At 48.4% G+C, this 16164-nt stretch overlaps 1 protein-coding gene across 1 annotated transcript; it reads left to right on the top strand.

Moving 5' to 3' along the window:
* The first annotated feature begins 146 nt into the window (after positions 1–146).
* Positions 147–14355, top strand: RIMKLB (ribosomal modification protein rimK like family member B). The gene is made up of 7 exons (XM_072129746.1): positions 147–419; positions 3222–3278; positions 8428–8650; positions 12333–12563; positions 12665–12751; positions 12862–13065; positions 13825–14355. The coding sequence occupies exons 3-7, from the start codon at positions 8479–8481 to the stop codon at positions 14322–14324; spliced, it is 1194 nt and encodes a 397-aa protein (XP_071985847.1). The 5' UTR covers positions 147–419; positions 3222–3278; positions 8428–8478; the 3' UTR covers positions 14325–14355.
* The last annotated feature ends 1809 nt before the right edge of the window (positions 14356–16164 follow it).

Genomic DNA, 16164 nt, shown 5'->3' with positions numbered 1-16164 from the left:
TCCGTCACTCACTGCTCCCCCTCCTGCGCGTCCCTGCCCTCATCTTCTTTTCTCCTCCTTTCCCGCCATCAGGTGCCGGCCAATGCGCGCCGCCCTGCTCAGCTGCTGACCAATAGGGCGTCGGCGGTTGGTGTAGGTGGGTGTGGCTGAAGGTTGCAGCGTGTGCAGGCTGTCGCTCAGTCGGTGTGAGTGTGGTGAGGAGCGAGGACGTGACTGTGCGGAGCTGCGTCTTGCCCGGGATCTCTCTCATCTTGTCGTAGCTGCTCCGGCGGCGCGGGTGTCCACCCGTATCCCAGCCCGCCAAGGGGGAGGCTCGCGCCCATCTCATCGGCAGACGTCGTGCTGTACGTGGCCGCGCCGCTCCTTTGTGTTGCCGCATTGTGCTCGTCCTCCCCTCAGACGTAACAAAGACGACGGCTGTGAGTATATGGCGGAGTGATGGGGAGGAGGGCGATGTGCCCGGGTGTGAAGGGGGGAGGTCGTCTGTCGCTTATATCTGCAGGGCGAGCAGCGTTAATGAGGCGGCGGGTTTGAGGGGAGCGTGCCGGCGCGTGGCATCGCGCTGTTATCGGCCGATGTGGTGGCGACCATTTGACTAGTTCATTTGAGTTTCTCCCTCGTGGGGGGTCAATCGTGAGGGATTTGGTCAGAGCGGGCGAAAAAAAAGCGGGATTGCGTGTGTGGGGTCATTTAAAGGGAAGAGATGAAGCAGATGGTAAAGGCTGGGCATGAGAATGTCATAGGGGGCGATACTGAGGGTGATTATCATAGAGCATGAGGGGCTATGGGTGATTGTATGAACAATAGGGGGTGTCTGATGACTGGCATAATGGCTCATACTGCAGGGGGGTTATAGGTGATCGATTTATAGTTACTATGGATTATGTAAATTGAAGGAATTGTATCTTGTATTACCGCGGCATGAGGCTAGTAAAGAGGGTGATGCCTGGATTTGGGGTGGGCGGGGGGCATAGACACTGATATAATAAGGGGTGCTGAGTAAACGGTTGGTAGGGTGGCGTAGGCTTATGTTACCAAGGCATGAGGTTGGTATAGAGGGTGATCACACTATTACGGAGGGGTTGGAGTACTGCGCTATTTATATAAAATATTTGGGGGGGGGGGTGCGCGCAGGTGGGTATGTCGGAGGCTGGCATAACGCTGTGGTATATACGATGTTGAGCTTTATGGGCATCAAGCTAATTTTAGGGGGGGTAATTTCTGCGATTTAAGGTTAAGGAATGCCAGTATATTGAGGAGGAGGAGGAGAGGGGCAGGCTATATGGCTATGACATAGCGGGGCACCATGGAATTGGCACAAAGGGGGGTGGGAGCGCTGTGACTGGCATGTAATGATATAGGCATGGGAGGGGGCACAGATGTTGGCACACATGGTTGCGATGCTGTATAATACGGCATACAGGGACACACAAGGGCACTGGTAAATGATGCCAGCCTGGTTGGGCATAAGGTCTGTGGGGGTCACACAGCTACTTGACCAGCGATGCCAGTTCTGGCAAGTGACGTCATCATCCTGCTAGCAGCTGACTGGGTACCAATCATGAAGGACATGGACGAGTGACATCGGGCATTGTACTATGTGAAGGCTGCTGGGAGTTGTAGTTTTGCAGCAGCTGTAGTGCCACAGGTTGGTGACTATTAAAGAGCGATGCCGATGGGGTGATTAAAGGGACAAAACCACAGTAAATGGATGTGAAGTTCCTCAGCTCCTCACCAGGGGGCGACCCTGAGTCTGTGTACACAGCGGAACACATGGATGTAGTAGACACATAGTTGCGGTTTGGAAGTAGTTCTTAGATGCTGGATGGGCACCTGCAGCACCCTTCTTGGTTACAATTGTCAGCTTTGGGGCAGCTGCTGGGCTTAAGGTGTGTAGGTTGGGGGGGGGGGGTGCATGGCTTGGGTTCTGCATCCTCTGTGCTGCTGTGGCAGCGAGGTGATGGTGGACGTGCATAGATCTGCAGAATCTGTTCTCTTGTCTTTGTATACGAGGGGTTGAAAAGAAATATTGTGCATCTTTAAGGGTCACTTTGCATAAGCAAAGCACAAGATGTGCAGAAAATTATTTTGAGTGACTAGCTAAATCTGCCCTGGGAGGGGTCTGGTGTCTCTGTTCCCCCTCCCCATTTACATGTCTTTGGGTTCCAACACGGGCTAATTAACACCTCAGGTGCCGCTTATCTCCCATGCAATGTGTCTCCGCCTCCTTTTGGGGAAAATCAGCATTGCTCATCCTGCTCTACCTGGTTCATGTGTATACTGGGTCCCACAGGTGCTGGTGATGTAATGACGTAATCGAGCAATCTGCCGCCTAATTAGGAGACCAACAGAACGGCTGAGAGGAATAACTAAGGGACAAAGGCTCATGGAAGGGGTGGTCCAGTACCAGAAAATCTTTCTTCCACATATGGCAGCACACATGTCTGTATGTTGGGTGCTGATTGGCCCAATTTAATTAAGAGAAGCTGTGACACCAGCTGTGACCAGTGTGTATGGGTGATGCCACACATGGCGTTTTGAACCCGTTTTTGGTCCATTAAACGTATCTTGTGCATCCCTTTAAATTGTCACTGTGGTAGATCGGACTCATTACAGGTACTGAGCGTGTGACAGTGTGCCTTAATCATGCCTCATCCTCACACTGCTGTGCACTTTGCATTGATCTGTCCTGTCTAAAAGCTGTAACATGATGCATATCTATAAGAGCTACAGTGCAGAGTGCCTAGAGCACAGCAGTGTGAGTGTCCCTCCCCCCCCAGTGCACTTGCTGACTTGCATACAGCCCTCCAGGACTAATACCGAATACCCTTTAAGCAGCATATTCTGACCAGTGGGCTGTCATTTCTCTCTAGCTATTGTGGGACTAAAGTTCCCAGCATGCTCCAGTCTGTTGGTTAGAAGGACAGATTGGGAGTTGTAGTCTTGTTACATGGAGTGTCTTGAAGGTTACATGGAAGTGTAAAAGAGGTACAGACGCGTGTCTTGTCTGATGTCCGTGACATTTTAAAAGACACAACATACTGTTGGATGGAGGCAGCGAAAGGCCGGAGATAAGCGGCGGCAGATAAGAGGCGCCGGGCTGGTGTTTTTTTTTGTACCCTGTTTATTATTGGATTAATGATACGTTGTATCTATGTTGAGGCTTCTTTATACAATGTATCATCCCATAGACGTCTAATGACTTCTCTTGTGTCTCATAGGTGTCACTGCTCCTCTAGAACATCTGCCGTAAGACCAGGCGACAGCCGCAGCACATAGTAAGTGACAACTGCCTTGTGTAATCTGCAGCTCCTCGGAGGGGCGCTGTGTACTGCCAGCCTCTTGTTTATTGAATAAATGCTCAAAATCAACCTCCCCTTTAAGGATAGTAGTTGTGATGGTATAGAACAGCTATCCATTAGCCGTCTGCTCTGCTCAGATTTAAAGGGCTTCAGATCATTGATTTAAAGGCCTCTACATTTCAGGTGTGAACCGGGACCAAGAGCCTTCAGGTGTGTCCCTTTTCCATAGAGCTTGTAGTCTGACGTGGGACTATGTGGCGGTGTGAGCTGCGTTCCTCTTCCCATGGTCTCGTGCTGTGACTAGTATTAGCTATAACCTCCTCAGGCCTTAAATAATCGCACAGTGACTTGTTCTCCAGCTTTACTTCGCATAGTTACGTATATTCCTGGAGAACCCCAAGAACCCTCCTGATAGTGTGTGTGACCCTGAACCTCTGACAGCTGCTGCAGATAAGGTGTAGCCAGAGCTTTGGGAAGGGACACAGTTGTTAGAATGGAAATATTTGACAAGTGGTAAATGGAAACATTTTAAATATAAAAAAATGCCTAAAAGCTAAATAGAGATTTGGCTTTTTTTAAAATGTATATAATGCATCATAGATGCAAGAAGCCCTTAATTTCCTTATAGCATTCACTTATCCAACCCAGAAATGAGAAATGGCCTTCAAGCACAGCCAGCAGAATAGTGAGTGCAGCTCTAGAGTATAATACAAGATGTAAGTCAGGATCAGTACAGGATAAGTAATGTCATATATGTACACAGTGACTGCACCAGCAGCAGAATAGTGAGTGCAGCTCTGGAGTATAATACAGGATGTAACTCAGGATCAGTATAGGATAAGTAATGCCATGTATGTACACAGTGACTGCACCAGCAGCAGAATAGTGAGTGCAGCACTGGTGTATAATACAGGATGTGACTCAGGATCAGTACAGGATAAGTAATGTCATGTATGTACACAGTGACTGCACCAGCAGCAGAATAGTGAGTGCAGCTCTGGTGTATAATACAGGATGTAACTCAGGATCAGTACAGGATAAGTAATGTCATGTATGTACACAGTGACTGTGCCAGCAGCAGAATAGTGAGTGCAGCTCTGGGGTATAATACAGGATGTGACTCAGGATCAGTACAGGATAAGTAATGTCATGTATGTACACAGTGACTGCACCAGCAGAATAGTGAGTGCAGCTCTGTGTGGGTGGTGGTCTTGGTCCTTTAGTTCAGTGAGTTGTGCTGTTGCGTGTTTGGTTTTGTGAACAGGAAATCATGTGACAGTGAAGTGTTTGCTGTATTTGTAATGCTCTGGATAGTAAATGCCTGGTATAATCTTGTCGCCTTGTTATTCAGGTTCATTGACGTGTGTGATGCTCTGTATATTCCTGTAACATTTCCCTGCTGTGCCCCGGGCTCAGAGGTGTGTCCTAGTATAAAGCCCTGACACATAAATGTGACTTCCTGACCGCTGCACATGGTGGAGGAAGCCCGGGGCAAGTCATGGCAGTGTATACTAGGACCGCAGCAATTACATGCAGAAGACATCAGTTATGTACTGACATTTACCCTACTGTAGCGTTAGTAACTCTGATGCCTCTGATTGCTACTTCATGTGGATCTTGGTGGTTCCAAGATTCAGGCCGCAGTCACGCGTACCGCTAGGCGTCCGTTCATAACGCGACGCTAGCGCACAGGGGGCGGACTTCGATCAGAAAGCACATGTTTTTCCAGAGAAACGCATGCGATCGGCTTATCAATCACATGGGTTTCTCTGGAAACGCATGTGCGTTCTGGCCGAGGACGCCTAGCGGTACGTGTGCACCTTGCCGCTCACTCCCATCTCTGTCATGAATATTGGAGCTTTGTACTCCGCTATAGATGGTGAGTAACGCAGCATATGCTCCATGGCTGAAATGGAAAGGGTCCCCTGTTTCCCGATTGGTTGGGGCACTGCTGATCAGATGTGTCTGTTTGTGAATATTGGGTGACCCATTTATACTGTCGGTTTTCCAGTCTGAGGGGTTTATTTCCCCCCTCTATAGCGTTAACCGTTGCTGATGACTCCTACTGGGGGTGGTCACTTTACTGCTATGTGCTGCGGCAGGGACACCTTTGGCCTAGTTCATGACCTTCATTACTAGGGGCAGATATTTTGGGTGCCCTGACAATCTTTGTATGCCTTACCCCATCCTGATGAACAATGGCTCCCCCGCTAATCCTCACTGTATACCTGGCTGACGCATTTGCCCCCTCTGCATCGTATGATGAATATTAAAGGCTACCACAGATTCTTATTCTATTATCCGCCGGGTATTTTGTTCTGCATGTGTATGGGCTAGTTCAGAGCAGTAATGGGCCACTATGGGCTAGGACCTACGTGGGAGTCATGCCACGCTTCTATACCCTGAGCTGTAATGATTGTAGGGGTCACTGTGATGTATTCAGAGGTTGTTGTGACTGATAAGTAATAAACGGCTTCATCTTGCCATGGTAGATGTAGTAAATCCTCTGTAATTGTTCTGTGTTAATCCTGGAAACAATCGCCACCTGATCTGGTGCCACGTTGAAGGAATTTTATTGTAAGGGCACGGGACAAGATGGCGCCTCTTCACTACAGCAGGGGCCCAGCTACCTTGGAAAAGTTTAATGATTAAAATAATCTGATTTCATCTGGGACCCTCTTTGTGTGTACATGGATGACCCAGAGGAGGTGCCAAGGGTCTGGAAGTGCCTGCCAGATGTGAGGGCCTGACCCTTACAGGTGAGCCCACCCTATATGACTGAGGGGCAGTAGATGAGCTAAAGATGAGCTAATGTAAAGACTGCATGCAGTACAAAATATCCCTATGGAGAGATCCCTATAGAAATACTTCTGGAAACATTACCAGACCTTGAAGCGAGCCCTGTTCATGTAAACTTCCTATCAGCTGACATGTCACAGGTTCACAGCGAAGCTTTTTCTGGATGGTCGTCTTAAGTAAAGGTCTTACATGCACGGAGGATAGCGAAGGTGTATGCAGAGGTCTAGCCCCCTGTTCACACTGGATCTGGGCTTTAGAAACACATGCAGGGTAAATGGGCTGTCTATCTAGCCCACAATCATAATGGGGAAATGAGCGTCGGGCTCTATAGGACGGCTGCGGTCCTATAACAGATCTCACTTTAAGGGGAGTAGGACCCCTGTCCTCGCGATCAGTTGTGATTATACATTAGTATGGTTGAAGGCTGGGGCATCCCCTTTAACCCCCTGATGTGGTTCCTTGTACACAGTATCACCCAATGCAGTTGGCATAGTCTGATGGCTATTTTCCTAGCTTGGTGGTAGATGACTGGCCTTCTCTGTGGCACACCCTGTTGGCACTACTCTCTCCCAAAAAAAAACCCCCTATGGCAGCTTTCTCTCCTAGCCGGCTGGACAGAGGTCACCGTCCTCCCAGGAAACGCTGTGTTACATGTGACCCTTTTAATTACTTCCAAACCCAGAAACCAGATCCGCATGTGCAATCCTGTCCCATATTTCTCGGGGTACAGGTGGCCAATATTGAGGAATGGGAAGGGATGAAAGTGAAGTATCGAGGGGGTGGTTGAGATGCATGGTCGGGTGCATCCCTGTAACCCCTACTAGTGTTTGAGGGGTTTTAGAGACAGGAAGGGGCTCCCTGCACCACTGTGGTTCTACCTCCATGGAGATGATCTGCTCCATACAGGAGGGAGGGGAGGGCATGGACATCTGATTGTTGGTGCACCCGGAGCCCTGTCTGGTAGCGGGGTGGGATTTCTATTTGGAGTATTGGGGGGGGGGGGGGGCTGTATTCAGCTTTTCTCCCCTGCATCCCTTTCTCTCCAGGTTGCAGGATGGATGGGGGGAGGGCAGCATGTGGCGGCTTCTTACATTACAGACTCCATTGTCTGCCGGCTGCGTCTCTGCAGCTGGGGGGGGGGTGTAGAGCTGAGCTGCGTCAGCAATGCCAGCCGGCGACGCCAGGAGGGTGGTGCTGAGGGCGCCGTGCAAACTTCATCACCGGCGCCTCCACCAAATAGAGGGTCACGGCGTCTTTTGTGCCCCTCACCGTGACGATTAACACATTAGTCACCGGGATCACATGACATGTCAGCTTGTATTGTAGTATAGTATATCATACGGACAGGAGGCGGCTTGTACGACTAGAAGGTTCTCTTCTCTGTGTAATTGTGATAATTGCAGGGGACGCTGTATGAATCAGATGGAAAGCAGTCGCCATCTTAATGTAGTGAAGACGACGATTTGGTGCAGTGCCTAACGCTCTGCTGGCTTTGCCATACATTGTAGTGATGGATGTAGGTCCCACATCTAACACCCTCATCACCTTCTAAGCCATAAATGACGTTACTAGAAATCGCTCTGACCTCTGTGCCCAGGCTAGGCTGTATTTCGATGCCAGCGGTGCCTAATTGCTTACTATAAGCCTCCATGTATGTGCAAGCTAGGCTCCGTTGATTGTGCTTCCAATGGTAAAGGGCAAATAAATCTTTGCCTGACACCCAATAAGGGTTGTATTAGATTGTCGGTGATCATCACTAACCTTCTCGATTTTGAAAAGCCCAATGTAACCCAGCAAGTAACGAGCATTGGTAGCAGTGGGTATGATTGTCATGTTCTACAGTACAAATTGGGTTTGCACGGAGGCCCTGGCACAGCTTCGCCTGTTTCTAAGGATATGTTTTATCATAGATTAGTATAGAAACACTTGGTATTTGGCCACATATATCTATTACCATACTCTACTACTTTTGGTGGGTGTGTTTGGGGGGCCTCTTAACACGGTCAGGCTTTTGGGATTTTGATGGGTGGGGCTACCAGGAGGTACATCTACAGGTCTTGTCATGACTCGTACACCAGTCTAAGGGAAGAGGCCAAACACTTGAGCCTTCGAGGAAAGGGCTGACAGCAGTAGGGATTATTGGGTGCCCTAGGCAGTCCCCCTGCTAGCGTATTTGTACGCAAGTCCCAACGGGCCATTTTGTCCCATTTCCAGCTTAATTGTGGTTTAAGTGTGTAGGGGAGCGCAAGGGGTTTGGGTAACTGATGTTGGTATGGTATTATGGCATATTACTTGTTGTAAATCAATGTTTATCTGTTTCTTGCAGACCGCTTAGTAAAGCATTGCGCCCATCTCTACCCTCTCCGGACCTGTGAAAATGTGCAGCTCCAATGGCCGTATCTGGTTTCTTACAGACAGAAGGATAAAGGATGACTACCCTCAGCAGGAGATCCTGCGTGCCCTCAAGGCCAAATGTTGTGAAGAAGACCTCGAGTTCCGTTACTTGCTCATGGATGAGGTGGTCCTGACCATCGAGCAAGGAAATCTAGGTAAGCAGAGTCGTAGCCTGGAACTTTGAATTGTAATTTGGAAACCATGGAAAATGCTTGACTAGTTCCTTCACCTCAGAAGATGCTTTTATCTTAAGTATTTGATCTAGTCTTTTAACATAATCTCCAAGAAGCCATTACTTCTAACCCTGAGGGTTCCTCTATACCATTTACTTGTGTAGGTTGTTGCACTCAAGAAGAAAAACGTAGCCGTGTTACTTAACATGTCATGACCTGCCTGAATCTTGTTATTTGGTTCCAGCCGCTTAACTGCCTTGACCCATGACCAGGTTTGGATCTGTGTCTAGAGCAGAGCGGCCATGTTTGCTAGTCGTTTGGCCATACCCAGCAATGCACTGGGTCGCAATGTAAGGACCTTCTCCCATATTCAAGTTGTTCAGCCTTTACTCCGGTGAATGTAACCCTCTCTCTTTACACAGAATACCCTGAATGGCAGCCTGTATTCAGTGTGTACGGCTGCAGTCAGTGATTAGTTTGTGACCCTTTGTTAGGAGTGCTGCGCAGTATTGGAGGGTGCTGGTTTGGGCTTTTACGAGGCCTTATCTTAGACTGGTTCTAGATGAAGACCTCTTCTAGATCAAATCTGCTGCGCTTGGGGCCTCCTCCTTTAAAGCTGCTGGGGAAACATTACCAGACCTTGAAGCGAGCCCTGTTCATGTAAACTTCCTATCAGCTGACATGTCACAGGTTCCCAGCGAAGCTTTTTCTGGATTGTCGTCTTCCCCTCTCGCAGTCTTGGGATGAATCTGTGCTGCCATAACAAGGGCATGTGTTTAGTGTCCGTGCTATGGACGTGTTGTCTCCAGGGTTATGTAAGGCGTTGGGACGGGGTTTGTAGCTGTTGGTAGTTCATACATTGCATTCACTTACAGATTAACTGAGGTTTGTTGTGTGAAATAAGCACATTAGAGGAAACAGGAGGATAAGCCAGAGTGAATGTTCCCCTTTTCACAAACTGGTATACTACAATCTATCCTTGGCCTGCTAGTTTAAAGGGCTTTGCGGTAGGAAAGAGGCCATAAAGTTCCCCATATTAAATGTGGTGCAAGATTGCATGAATAACCTACTCTTCCTTCACTGAGCCTTCTGGTCCCTTCAGATCCCTTTGCTCCCTTCTCCTAGTTGCAGGGGTCAGACTTGGTGGACCCCCAGGAACAGAACTCTTGTTCCCTATCTATGGAATAGGCCAGCCCCTTAAAGGGCCATTCTTGTATTATGCTTAACTACCTAACGCTCTGCGCCGTAGCTCTACGGCGCAGAGGTATAGGGAATGTATGAAGAGCGCTCAGGGGCTGAGTCCTCGTCATACAAGGGTGGGGGTTGTTGCATATTGCAGCAAACCCCCACCGCTAATAACCGCGGTTGTTGCTTGCACCGATCGCGGCTATTAACCCTTTCACTGCCCCTGGCAAAGTCGGCGGCGGCATTTAAAAGACGCCGGCGCGTGGGCCCCGCCATCTTTATTACGATCGTCACTCCCCCGAATGTCATCAGGGGGTGGCGATCGGTTGCCATGGTAGCCTCGGGTCTTTGTTTGACCCTGGGCTACCTGGCTTCTGTAGATTCGTTACATTGAGTAGGAGCGATCTGACCATCTAGGGTTAATGTACCCTAGATGTCTAAGAAATAGTGAAAAAAAGTTTAAAAAAAAATTAATAAAATATTAAATTCAAATCACCCCCCCTTTCCCTAGAACTGATGTAAGACATAACAAACAGTAATAATCAGACGCATTAGGTATCGCCGCGTCCCAAAATGCCTGATCTATCAAAATATAAAAACGGTTACGGCCGGCGGGACCTCCCAGATGGGAAATGGCGCCCAAATGTCCGAAATGTGACTTTTACACCTTTTTTACATCACGTAAAAAATGGAATTAAAAAATGATGTAAAACCTGTATAAATTTGGTATCACCGCGATCGTACCGAACCAAAGAATAAAGCTGAGGTGTTATTTGGAGCGCCCAAAGTCGTAAAAACTGAGCCCACAAGAACGTGACTTTTTTTTTTTTTTTTTAATTTTTCCACATTTGGAATTTTTTTTTTTCAGCTTCGCAGTACACGGCATGTTAAAATAAATAACATTACGGGAAAGTAAAATTTGTTACGCAAAAAATGAGCCTTCACATAGCGCTGAAAAATAAAAAAGTTATGGATTTTTGAAGGTGGAGAGCGAGAAATGAGGGGAAAAAAACCCTGCGTCCTTAAGGGGTTAATTTACCCATCGTGTAGTTGAAAGCCACTGATATAGGGCCACGTTTCCTTCACAGTAGCTTGCAGGAAACGCTAGAGAGGCCTTGCTGCACTTTGATAGGGAGAAGACTATGGTGGGTGCTGTAATGTTTAAAAATGGGGGTGATTGACCTCTACTGATTGTTCACCCATGACCTTTCCACCTTCAGTAAAAATATTATTTTGAAATTTAATAAGATCCTCCTTCCCCTTTAAGGTGGGAGGCTTGTAATGCAGGATGATGGATTCAGCAGTGTCGGCTCTTTGCCTCCTCGGCTTCGTTGCGCTTTTTTATAATTTTTTTTTTTTTTGTCCACTTAGCGCGTCCTCTGCTTCTAGAAACTCTATTCCCCCATCAGCATTCCAGGCACTTTCCTGTGTCTGCTTTCCCCGGCTGCCGTCTGTCCAGCTCCTGCAATGCGGCAGCTATAAATGTGCTCACGAGACTAGGCAGCTGCGCTCTCGCCCGTTATCGGGTGAGATTATGACCAGGATCTCCCGGACATCCAGGCACATATTGTGGTGGAGCAGTAGAGGTCACGCAGTACAATGAATGGCTTAGCCCTGGGGAGGGCCGGAGGTGATGGAGGAGCTGTATGTATGGTCTCGTGTGTGAAGGGGCTTATGGCCCCGGGGTCCTCTCTATTATGACCTGTTGACATAGTTTTCCTGTTGGCTTTGCTGACCAAGCAGTTGCTTTCTTGCTGCATTTTCCATGAATGAGATAATATATCATGAGTCTTGTGACATGTGATGGCGACACGCACATGTCGGACCCCCGGGCTGTGCTGCGTCCTGGATGCCTGGGAGCAGCGCTTCTTCTGAATGAAATCTGAGCTAAGATCAGCAGCAAGGTTATCTGTGCAAATAATGTAGATGGTGTATGGTCCTTCCAAAATCACTTTCCCACATAAGACACATCCCTACTTTCCTGAGGGTCTGACCCCCCCCCCCCCAGTGATCAAAAAAGGGTACTTAGGGGGCTTTTGGTCCCCTACTATGAATGGGGGGGGGGAGCTGTCCATCAGCTTTCTATACTATAACAGCCTTTCAAAGGGATTGCCCAAGAGTTAGGATGAATCGGGGATAACTTTTGAAACTTGGTGTAACCCCTCTAAGGTCTGTGGATTTTCAGCAGGACCCCTGTGAGTGCTGTCATCCTTGTAGCGTTTATGATCATCACTTCCCTCCATACAAACATATCGTGGGAAATATCTATTTGTGTCTTTCCTGACAAACTTTCCAAATAAAATCAGAACACTTTCAGGAGTTTCCATGCACGGCGAGGCTTCCTGTCATCATTTTCTTCCTCCTTCCTTGGCCTCGGGACAGGTCACTTAGTGTCTCTGTGATATTGTTTTGTGACAGTGGAGTATTAACTCGCTAGTTAAATAGCTTTTGGTCTGACTTCAGTGCTTTATCATTTTAGGTCTCCGTGTAAATGGAGAGTTCATCACTTCGTACCCCCAGGTGGTTGTAGTCCGGGTGCCCACACCCTGGGTGCAGAGTGACAGCGACATCACCGTCCTCAGGCACTTGGAGAAGATGGGTTGTCGGCTGATGAACAGACCCCAGGCCATTCTCAACTGTGTCAACAAGTTCTGGACCTTCCAGGAGTTGGCTGGTCATGGCGTGCCCCTGCCGGACACCTTCTCTTACGGTGAGCCTCTACTTGTCTTGTTTGCTGGCCGAATACAGGAGGAAGGGGGAAAGGCCTTGGGTTTTGTGTTCACTTTTGACACAATTGTGATTATTTCACAGGCGGTCATGAAAACTTCTCCAAAATGATCGATGAGGCAGAGGTCCTGGAATTTCCCATGGTGGTGAAGAACACTCGGGGGCACAGAGGTGAGTCGATGGGACATATTAACCCCCTGCACACACCAGTGTATTGCATGTTTGTAATAGATTACCCCTGCTGTGTATCCAGCATCACTCATATTGTCTGCACTTTCTAGGTAAGGCTGTGTTTTTAGCCCGGGACAAGCACCACCTGGCTGACTTGAGTCATCTCATCCGGCATGAAGCCCCCTACCTGTTCCAGAAATACGTGGAGGAGTCGCATGGACGGGACGTCAGAGTCATTGTGGTTGGAGGACGTGTGATCGGCACCATGCTGCGCTGCTCTACAGATGGCAGAATGCAAAGCAACTGCTCACTAGGTATTTATCCACATGTTTTGCAGCACATACTGATTAAGCATTAGCAACTTTTAATTCAGGCGCAATTGTGGCACACAAATGAAGGCGGAGTAGACTGAGACGCAAGACACTGAACTCTTCTGCAGAGTGGTTTATTGCCTTTTTATTGCGGCAGCAGAGCTCAGCCAGTGTTCACACTTCATGCAGCTTCTGTTTACAGCTCATGAGCTGCTAACAAATATTCTGCAAAAGTAGCAGCTCAAAGCAGGATAGAAAAGTGTGTGGGGGAGAGACAGTACAGCAAAGTGTAGCAGTATAGAAGAGCAGTGAGAGGTGGAAAAAGTACTTAAGTGTCCCGTGTAGCAGGATGACCACACTAGTGTATGAGGACAGCACTGGCCAGAATTACAGGGGGACAGCAGATGATCGGCACTGGGGGATCCCCTCCAGGAGAAGCCACTGCTGAGGATCACCGGGTGCAGTTTCACATACCTGGGCTCAGCTGTGAGTGTTGGCTTCTTACCCACCACGGCATGAAAATGAGTGAAGCTTGTAGGAGGCTTGCATGTAAGTGCCAGGACCAGAAATTGCACCTGAAATGTAGTGCAATTGCAAAATCGTGCAGGGATTAATAAGTGGTTAATGAACTCCACAGATGGCTGTGGTGACTCGGGCGCAATACTGCACCTCAGTCACAAAACTAAAACTAGTGATACATGTGGCCTATTGTCTACCGGTACCTTCTAATTCTAACCTTGTGTCCTTGCTCTTGGTAAACAGGAGGTATCGGGATGATGTGCACCCTGAGCGAGCAAGGCAAGCAGCTCGCCATTCAAGTCTCCAACATCTTGGGAATGGATGTGTGCGGCATCGATCTGCTCACCAAAGAAGACGGTTCTTTTTGTGTCTGCGAGGCGAACGCGAACGTGGGTTTCATCGCATTTGACAAAGCCTGCAACATGGACGTAGCCTCCATGGTGGCCGACTACGCCATTTCTCTTCTGCCAAGTCGACTGACCAGGCGAATGTCCCTCCTTTCTGTCGTGTCCAGTGCCAGTGAGACGAGCGAGCCCGAGCTGCCTGGTGGAACCTCCGGCACGGGTGTTGACGTGCCTGCACCTCTACTCCATCACCATGAAGCTGGTGATAGCATGAGTGCCAGCTCCAGCTCTGTGGACAGTGATCCTGACACTGCCACGGAGAGGGAGCTCCTCACCAAGAGCGCCATCTTTAATATGAACCAGCTTCTCGCCAGCGAAATCAAGCTTTTGGTGGAATAGAAGATTGGAAGGGGGGGAGGGGGTTGTGAAAAGTGGGCTGGAGGGGGGGTGGGGTTATGTTGTGGGTGGGCGGGATAACTAGCACGTGTAAATATTGTAGGGTCCATTACTGCTGGTGTTGGGGACAGGGGTGGGGTTGGGGTGGGATTTGGGAGGATGGGGTGGGCTAATGCAGAATCCCTGTTGTAAATTGATTGAGGCTGCACCACTGAGCTATGAATTGGGAAGTGGGGAAGGTAGTAGCGAGGAGACTTCTTCCATATTACATTGGACATATTTATAGAGGGAAGTCTACAAGGAAGTTTTTCTTCTTTGCTCAATGACTGAACGTTGCAGGTTTGTTTTTACAGAGTAAGGACGCCATGTAAGTAGGGAGTCATCCGATGTTGGTATCTTCATGTGGCGGGTGCAACATTTGAGCAAAGTTTTTTTAAGTTTTGTACTTTTCTTATTGTCTTAACCTTTTCTCCCACCAATGAGCTAAATAGTGGCTTTTGTTGGCGTGTCATTATGTCCCTGCAGAGGGCAGCTACATGTCCTGCCCCTCGGGATGTGGTTGAGCTCAGTGGTGTGAGGTGGTTTATAGATGATGGATGTAGTACTATACTTCACCTTCAGGTGGTGTAGGTAAGAGCAGGGTCAGAAGTCTGTATACCACTAGTACCCATCCAAAAAAAAGTCTGCATGGCTGTCTGACCCTGCTGTACTTTCATTACCCCACTTGTTCTTTGTAATGTGGAAGTGTCAAGGGGGCTTCTTCTGTTAAAGGGAAGTGCAGGCATTTGCATGGTGGGCCAAGCCCATCAGTCCTGGCTTATGCCGGTGTTGGGAGGAATGCTCTGCACCATATCATCCTATATCTCCCATAAGTTGCATGTGCATGAACAGGTATCCCTCTTCCTACTTTCTGGCAGCGTATACGGGACACCTGAGAGCTAAAGTGATATTCCCATCTGTAGTCTAGGACGTCTTATTGATGTCTTTACTATTAGTCTTACTTGGTTCCACCACTTTATATGGAAGGCCCCCCCCCCCCCCCCCCCAAATAGAATTTATTTTTTCTCCTGTGGAACCCTGAATATCACTTGCCTAGAGCGGCCTCTGACTGCCCCCCGGCTGGTCTAGTCATATCTGAATGTTGGCATTGGCCGCCACCTTATCATTGGGTGCCCGACGTCTTAAACGCCGCTCTGCCTGCACCAGGAGTATGGCCCTACTCTCCCCTGTTCATGTTGGCACACTGAATGCCCCCTGTACCATCTCCTATATAAATATATGTGCACACGACTATATGGTTTACTGTAATCCACCCCTTTACTCCCAGAACTATCCCGGCAGCGCGCTGCAAGCCGTGTGATCCCTGTGGCGCGACGCCTCTGGCAGTGAAGCGGTTACTGCTACTTCCCCACTTTCATTAGTTAACCCTCTCACTGCTGTGCCCCAGCAGCAGTCGGGTTGATAGCAGTGTTATATGATACTGTTTCTTTTTTTAAAAAAAAAAATTGCATTTGAAAAGTGTACGTTTCTGTTTGATTTTTTTTTTTTTTTTGTTTTTTTTTTAAAACCCAGGTTGCTGCTTTAGTTTTTTTTTTTTTCTCCACCTTACATTGTACTGGATGAAGGATCTCAGTGGGATTAGGGAGGTTTAGGGATTATTACCCCCTTGTACCTGTTCTTCACTGGCTGCAGGGTTCTAGCGTTGTGCCCCCTCCTCCGGGTTATATTTATAACTACAAGTGCCCACTGTGTGGTTGTGCATTAGACGTTACATTGCCAAGTCAAACATGGGCATCTCATTAGACATGGCTCTAGTACTTTCCTCCTGTCTTGTTGCGGAATT

The sequence above is a fragment of the Engystomops pustulosus genome, chromosome 11 (assembly GCF_040894005.1).
Source record: "Engystomops pustulosus chromosome 11, aEngPut4.maternal, whole genome shotgun sequence".
In the NCBI taxonomy this organism is placed as follows: domain Eukaryota; kingdom Metazoa; phylum Chordata; class Amphibia; order Anura; family Leptodactylidae; genus Engystomops; species Engystomops pustulosus.
The sequence above is the reverse complement of the archived record's forward strand: the minus strand, read 5'-3'. Positions and strand labels throughout refer to the sequence as shown.